The sequence below is a fragment of the Suncus etruscus genome, chromosome 16 (genome assembly GCF_024139225.1).
Source record: "Suncus etruscus isolate mSunEtr1 chromosome 16, mSunEtr1.pri.cur, whole genome shotgun sequence".
Classification (NCBI taxonomy): Eukaryota; Metazoa; Chordata; class Mammalia; order Eulipotyphla; family Soricidae; genus Suncus; species Suncus etruscus.
The window spans coordinates 86,768,723-86,776,370 of record NC_064863.1 but is presented as its reverse complement, the minus strand read 5'-3'; the positions used below and the strand labels follow the sequence as shown (position 1 = coordinate 86,776,370).

At 61.8% G+C, this 7,648-nt stretch overlaps 1 protein-coding gene across 1 annotated transcript; it reads right to left on the bottom strand.

Moving 5' to 3' along the window:
* Positions 1-3,251: 3,251 nt before the first annotated feature.
* Positions 3,252-6,483, bottom strand: HMX1 (H6 family homeobox 1). The gene is made up of 2 exons (XM_049790094.1): positions 6,093-6,483; positions 3,252-3,907 (listed from the first exon to the last, which is right to left on the bottom strand). Exons 1-2 carry the CDS (start codon positions 6,481-6,483, stop codon positions 3,252-3,254), a joined length of 1,047 nt encoding a protein of 348 aa, XP_049646051.1.
* Positions 6,484-7,648: the final 1,165 nt, after the last annotated feature.

Here is a 7,648-nt window from a genome sequence, read left to right as displayed (position 1 = left end):
ATGGTCACTTCCACCCCTTCGCCAGAACAGCTGAGCCCTGCAGATTCTACAGTGTTGCATTGACTTGACCCAGCTATTAGTGTAATGTTTTCGGGCAAACCCAGACAGACATCAGCCAGACAGCCCTGGTAACCCAGCAGCTGCACCCCGCTTCTCAGTAATTTCCAGCCTGGTCTTCGAAGCCTGGCTCTGGGTCATCAATAACACATACCATCCCTTTTATGATTAAGAAGCACACCCACAACCCCAGGCCAAGGAGGCTCCGGCTCAGCTGGCTCTGGCTATGAGGAAGCAGTGGAGCCAGAGGGCCCCGGGATCTCCCCAGCGTTCCTTCTGCCTCCCAGGACAAGACCCATGTTCTCTGAGGAATGAGCAATCAGGCAGGGGGGCCAGGGGGTGTCCTTGCTTGGAGAGAGCCGCCAGAGTGGGATCTGAGAGTCCGGAGAAGGTGGCAGAGGGCCCAGGGCCAGGGACTGACCAGGGGCAACAGGGGGACATGACAGGCATGCTAACCTTGATAGGCTGGGGACCTCAGTGGCCTCAAGTTCCCTTTGTAAGAATTGCCAAAGAACAGACAAGGGGGAGAGGGCCCAGAGACAGGGAGGAAGAGGGATCCGGAGCAGCCTGGGTGCTGAGCGTCCCAGTTCACGTCCCTCTGCTCACTGGGCATTCAAAGCCCAGCCCAGCACCCTTGTAGCACTGAGGGGATGGACTAGCCTGTGGGTGCTGCTAGGTACTTGCACTGAAGCAGTTCTGGATGAAAGTCCCAGGGAGCATGGAGTGAGGCTGCCCTGAATCCAGAGGAGAACTGAGGGAGCCAAGCTTTCTCTCCCCAGGGCATGAAGGGTCAGGGTGGATGTTAGGAACCACAGTGCCTGGCCACTACTCTGTTCTGGTCCTTCGCATCTGGGGCTGTCTCCTGTTTTAATGGCCTTTCTGTGTGCCCCAGAGGTCACTCAGCCAAGCATCCCCAGCACAGCCCCAGTCCATCTGCTTCTCCAGCCACCATTGTTGATGGGCCCCTTAGGATCAGGTCAGTCTTCAGCCTGGTCCCCTAGGGCCTCAGATGTAGGATGAAGCTGCATCTCTTTCCTTTGCCCCTGGGTGGAGGATGATCAAGGGCAGGGTGCCCAGGCACCCAGAGATCAGTTTGGTGAATCCTTTGACCTTCCAGCACAGTCAGGCCTCAGGCCCTCCTGTGTGGCCCCTATACTCCACTCAATGTCGATGGAGCTTGGAGCTGCCCATCCTCTCTGAAATCCACACTCCAGTCCCACTCCTGCACCTGGAACTAGCAGCCTCTCCTCCTGTTCCTCCTCCTCCTCCTCTTCCTCCTTCTCTTCTTTTTTCTCCTCTTCCTCCTCCTCTTCTTTTTTCTCCTCTTCCTCCTCCTCCTCCTACTCTTCTTCCTCTTCTTTCTCCTCCTCTTCTTCCTGGGGCCAGAGGTTCCTAACCTGAGAAAGCCACTTGGCTGAGCAGAAAACACCCATGCTGAGCACCACCACAGCCTTGACCCTCATCCCCATCAGTGCACCCAAATTCAGCACAAGCTGCCCAATAAAAATAGTGATAGAGGGCGGGGGGGAGGGGGGGACACAGCAGTAGCAGCAGGAAAAGCTTTCATCACCTCACTGGCATTCCATAGGGTCCCCTAAGCCCTGCCAGGAGTGATGCTCCCTGAGTGCAGAGCCAGAAGTCAAGCCTGAATACTGTTAAGTGTAGCCCAAAAACAAATGAAACAAAAACAAAATATAACAAAGAGGAAACTTTGGGGCCAGAGTGATAGCACAGCGGCAGGACATTTGCCTTGCATGCAGTCAACACAGGATAGACACCGGTTTGATTTCCAGCATCCCATATGATCCCACCCCCCATCCCCCCCCCCCCAGCCTGCCAGGAGCGATTTCTGAGTCCAGAGCCAGGAGTAACCCCTGAGCAACACAGGATGTGACCCAAAAACCAAAATAAATAGTTAAGGAAACTTTGTGGGGAGGCACCAGCACCAGCCCTGCTAGCCTGACATCATTGTAGCATCTTCCTTTCAGTGTTCCCAGCCCTACTCCAACTCCAGCAGACTGGGGCAGAGGTGGCTGGTAGTTAGTGGTGGCATGTGGGACACTGAGGAGTCTCAGGTGGAACCTAGAAGTTCCAGAGAGGGTCTTCCTTGTACCCTACTTCCCCTGTGGAGGCTGCCCCTGCAGATCTGAATGTCCTGGAAGTGGCCCCTCCTGCAGAGACAAAAGGCCCCATGGACACCAGATGGGTAGAGGTCAGTTCTGGAAGCAGTGAGGTGGAGAGAGAGCAGCTGGAACACAGAGGTCTGCAGGTGTTCCACCTGCTGCACTCTAAGACAGACCCAAAAGGTTGGGATGCCTCCCTGGTTCCCCCAGAGACACCCCACAGACCAGCTGTCCTGGGGGGGGGCATGATCAGAGATGGAATGGCTGGACAGAGTGGGGGGCAAGCAGGTGGGTACAAAAGGACAACCCCACTTGGGGCCCAATCCCAGGAGCACCTGTTGTGGGTTGGGGAGTGGCTCTCTCACAGGAATGGAGCACCCTTTAGGTGGAGAACCTAGATGGAGAGTCCCCAGCCTTCAGACCCCACACCTGACCCCCACAGCTCCCAGTGCTGAGGGAAGTGCTACCCCAGCCAGCAGCCCTAGGCTGTGCCTTCACCCCTGGGCCCTTTGATGTTGCTCTGGGAGCTCCCAAATTTGAACCCCTTCTGCCCCTTGCTTTCAGGTCCCACCTGGAGAAAATAGGGAATGTGGTCTGGGGCAAGCTCTGCAATGTTCCAAGGGGAAGAGCTGAGCGAGCCCCAAGCCTTGCCCTAGTCCACCCCACATTAAGCACAAAGCAGCAGACACATTCAGAAAAGTCCCTTTATTCCATAAGCAAATAAGTCCATTCCTTAAAAAAAAAAAATGTCTTGAAGGAGATGATGGCTAATGAAGGCCCAGTGGCAGCCTTTCACCATAAGGTGGGGCGGGGGCCCTGGGGACTGGAGTTCGTTTCAGTGCCATCCTGGAAGGGACTTGTCCTCCTGGAGAGGGGATGGATCCCCACAGCCCCCACCCCCTGCCGGCTTTCCACTCCGTTCGCTCCTCCGGGTGCGGACCCAGCTCCTTTCCTGCGTGGGTCGGGCCCGCCCTGCTGGGGGTCCTTGAGGAACTCCACGACGATCCGCAGCCGGACTTTCCTCTCCAGAGGAAAGTGATCACACCAGTGATCACACAGTGAGGAAAGTGATCACACCAGGCCGGGCATCTGCGCCCGCAGGAAGGGCATGGAGGCGGCGGCCGGAAAGGTGGCCAGCGGGTAGGCCAGGGCCCCCGAGAAGCCGAACAGCGGCGCGGGCGGCGCGGGCGGCAGCGGGAAAGGCAGCGCGTTCGGCTGCGCGGCGGGAGCGGCCGGGGCGCTGTCGTGGTAGAGCATCGGCACCCGCAGGAGCCTCTGCGCGCCGGGTGGGGACAGGCTGGCCGCCTCCAGCTCGGCCGCCAGCTGCCGCTTCCACTTGTTGCGACGGTTCTGGAACCAGATCTTCACCTGCGTCTCTGTGAGCTGCAGCGAGGCGGCCAGGCCCGCGCGCTCCGCGCTGCTCAGGTAGCGCTTCAGGTCGAAGGTGGACTCGAGCTGGAAGACTTGGCTGCGCGAGAACACGGTGCGGGTCTTCTTCTTGCGGCCGCCGCCCGCGCCGCCGCCGCCGCCGCCGCTACCAGGTGCCTCGCCTGCCGGCCCGGGCTCTGTCAGCTCGGCGGCCTCCTCCACGCCGGCCGCCGGGCCGCGCGCTGTCAGCTCGGCCTCCTCCGGATGAGACTGCGCCATGGCCGGCCCTGGGACCAGCGGCCAGGCACCGTCTGCGCGGCCCATCTCCTCGTCCATCTCCGGCGAGTCCCAGTCGCTGGCTGCAAGGGAGGGGAGAGAGGGGTACAGAGCACGTTCTTGGCGGCTCAGACGTGGGGCCGCTGTCATCCTCGGCGCTCTGCCAGCTCTGGTCCCCGCCGGGGATACCACAATAGCTCGAGCCCGCTCCACGATCGACACTCACTGTCAGACATAGCAGAATGCCCCCCTACACACACACACACACACACACACACACACACACACAAGGAAACCATATCGCCACCCCCACCCACCCACGAATGTCAAATTGGCCCAGACAGTACCAGGGAGTGTGTCCTCAGAAATGGGCATCCTAGTACAGCTGGAGTGCTGGGACCCCACGCGCAGACACGGTAGCCCTCCTCGGAGAACAAGGAACGAGATAATCAGGAACCAGTAATCTCCCAAGTAAAAACTCCAGCCTACTGGGCTGAGGACGCACTTGGGACGCACCACACTAGGGAGGTGATGGGGAGGTGACTGGTGCCTGTGAGGCTGGGCTTCCATGTCCCACACCCCAAATCAGACAAAGAAGCACCCTGCGGCCCAGGGTTTCGGCTCTCCCAGCACACTCCCCCCATCAGCGAGCAGCTCAGGAAGGGCAGGTCGTGCACCTCAAAACAGGCCTGAGGCCCAGCCCGCAGTGTGTGAGGAGCCCAGCCTTTGGTACGCTGCCGCTGCCGACAGACACCCGGGCAGGTGAGGCTGCTGGTGAATGGTTCCCAGAAATCCAACAGGTTCAGGCCAGCAGGGAGGCTGTGAAACAACTGGGGGTTTCCCAGAATGGCGGCTGGGGGTGAGGGGTGTCCAGAGCCAGCTCAAGAGCAGCCTCTTCCTGGCTGGCAGGTCAAGTGCAGGTGTCTGTATGGATGCTAAGGGTGATGGTAGGTACCGGTGAGTGTGGCCCCGTGGAAACACTGACACAGAGGTCCTCCAATCCCCTGCCTACTATTGAGTGTGGGGAGGCCCAGCATCTCCAGAAAGCCCCAGCACTGACACCAGGCATCCAGCAGGGCCCCAGCTTCAAAGTCAGGTCCCCAACCCGCCTTAGACGAAAAAAAAGGCAGCCTCTTCAGAGGCTACAGGGCACGAGTGTGTGGCTGCTGTGGGGCACCCCAGGACAAGAGGGAGATACTCCTCACCAACCTCACCATCAGAGCCCCTTCTCAGAAATGACCCCAGTTTCGCCCTTGGATTGCTGGGGGAGGGGAGGGGGGGGGTCAGGATGAGCCAGAGTTTCTCGGAAGGAGGTTGGACGGAGTTTCAGGAAGTGCTTCTGACCTAGGTCCACTGTTGGGGGGTGGGGGTCACACCCACACCAGGAGGTTCTCCAAGGGATGGGAAGGGCAGTGCCCCAGCACCCCTGTAGAGCCAAAGGCCCCATCAGTCCAAGGAATCCCAGAGTTTATTGGGGTTACTAAGTCTGGGACATGTGGATGGCGCCCTGAGCTCCCCCCCTGGACCTCTCCAAAAGGTGGTCCTCAAAGAAGGCAGTAGGGAGTCTGGAGAAGGGATCAGAATGGGGAGAGGGTCCCTGGACAAATGAAGGGTTCTGAACCTTCGAACCTGCACTCACACCCTCAGCAGGAACAAAAGCTGGGAGGGGCAGAGAGGAAGGGGGAACAATCCCCCTCTCCTAGAGAGGCCCTCCTGGACCTTTGCTGGTTTGTAGAAACCACGGAGGAGACTGGGGGCACAGATGCTGGGCTGGACCACGAGTTCCCCAGCAGATCCCCTCTGTGGCTCTTTCTTCCGCAGGGCACCCTTGTACACTCTCTGGCTCTGGCTCTCTCTCTCTCTCTCTGTGTCCCTCTGTCTCTCTCTCTCTCTCTGCCTCGCTCTGTCCCTCTCTGTCTTTCTCTGTCCCTCTCGGTCTCTCCGTCCCTCTCTTCTCTCTTTCTCTCTTTCTATCTTTCTCTCTGCCTCTCTCTTCATCCCATCCTTCCCCTTCTTCCCTCCAGCTCTCACCCCACCTGTCCCGCCTCTCCAAGTCCCCCGGTGCCCTCCCATCTTTCCTCCAGCAACCCTCACGGGCAGAACGTGTCATCTTGTGCCCACGCGGAGCTCCTGCCTGGAGTGGGGGGAGAGAGCCGCCAAACCCTCCCCCGTGGCAGCCAGACTCTTCCGCCGGGACGGAGGAAGGGGGCCAGGAAAGTGGAGCCCGCGACCCCCGGTCCCCGCCGGAGCGGCCCTCCCGTCACTCACGGTCAGGACTCGGGCCGCCTCCGTAGCCGCCTCGCGCCCTCGGGCACCAGCGCGCCGAGCCGCCGCCGCCCGGAGCGTAGGGCTGCCCGGGCCCGGGGGGCGGCCGGGGCCCCAGGCCCATCGCGCCGGGCCCGAGCGGCGCCCGCGCCCGCGCCTCCCCGCCGGGCCCCGCGCCCGCTCGCAGCCGCCGCCGCCGCGCCGGCCCCGCGCGCGCGTCCTCCGGGTCGTCGTCGTCGTCGTCGTCGCCGTCGTGGTCGTGGTCGTGGTCCTCGCGGCCGCCCCGCGCGCCGCGCCCCGCGCGCTTGGCCTCGGCCGCCAGCAGGTTCTCGATGAGGAACGAGGAGGCGCGCGCTAGCGTGGCGCGCCCGGGCTCGGGCGGCTCGTCGGGCATCGCGGCGGCCTGCGGGCCCGTCGGGTGCGGGGACGAGGGCGCGCGCGGCTCCCGGAGCCCGGGACTGCAGCCGAGCCCGAGGCAGGCCGGGCCGCGCCAGGAGCCGGTTCGCGCCCGCCGCCGCCGGGCCGCCGCCTCGCCACCCTCTCCGGGCCCGGCGGGGGCTGCTGCCCGGGCGGACCGCGGGGGGCGGGGAGGGCCGAGGAGGGGCCGGCGGGGGCGGGACCGAGGGGCGCCAGCTCAGCCCACGAGCGCCCGGGCCACGGAGCGCCACCGGCCGCGGCCGCAGGCGAAGGTGCGGGCGGGCGGGCGGGCGGGCGGGCGGAGCGGCGGGCTGGGCAGCGGCCCTGGGGCCCCGCGCCCACCCTCGGGCAGGGCGGGCGGGGCTGGGGCGGAGCGTGTCCCGGGCCTGCCATTGGCTGCGGGCCCAGCCCGGAGCCCTCGCTAGCTCGGCGCGTGGAGGGAAAGGAGCTCGAGACACTGCGCGCGCGGAGCCCCGCGCGTGTGCGGGTCTTAGGGGCGAGGAAGACCTCCGCTGCTTCGTGAAACGCTCGAGATCGGAGGACAGAGCGGAGTAAGGCACCCCAGGTGTCCTGGCAGCTTCGATTTTATTGTATTTGTTCACCTGATGAATAAAACAAAACGAAAGCGGAAACATGGGAATCAACCCAAAGGGAGGTCAGGAAAGTTTCCAGGCCTGAGGTCTGGGTGTACGAAAAGGCGACTTGGGGCCTTTGCCTTGCATGCTGCCTACCGGACGTCCCCTGTGGTGGGAGTGATTTCTGAGCTCAGAGCCAGGAGTAACCCCTGAGCGTTGCCAAGTGTGGCCCCCAGACAAAACAAAACAAACAAAATATGTACATCATCTAAAATATATATTTAAAAACAAGAAAATAAATTTTAAAGAAAAATAATGAGTCTTTCTGCCCTTCGGGAGCCTACTTGGTGCTCTGAAGCCTCTGGGAAATACCCCGGCCTTAGCAGGAACAGAAGACACGGCCCTGGTTGTGGAGTCTGTGGGAACAGACCCAATTCTGGTGGCCACTTCTCAGTGTTGCGAACCTGGGGGAGGGAAGGGGTGCCTCCGTTGGATTCTTCAGCAGAGAATGCAGGGACAGAGGTGCCCCTGTCCCTAAAAGGAGTGCTGGAGAGAGGGGAGGGCGGT

Bases quoted from the DNA above. Each gene is read 5' to 3' on its own strand.
- HMX1 (XM_049790094.1), bottom strand. From the start codon at position 6,483: ATGCCCGACGAGCCGCCCGAGCCCGGGCGCGCCACGCTAGCGCGCGCC. The intron at 3,908-6,092 runs GTGAGTGACGGG...CCTCCCTTGCAG, and splicing joins AGGCGGCCCGAGTCCTGACC to CCAGCGACTGGGACTCGCCG.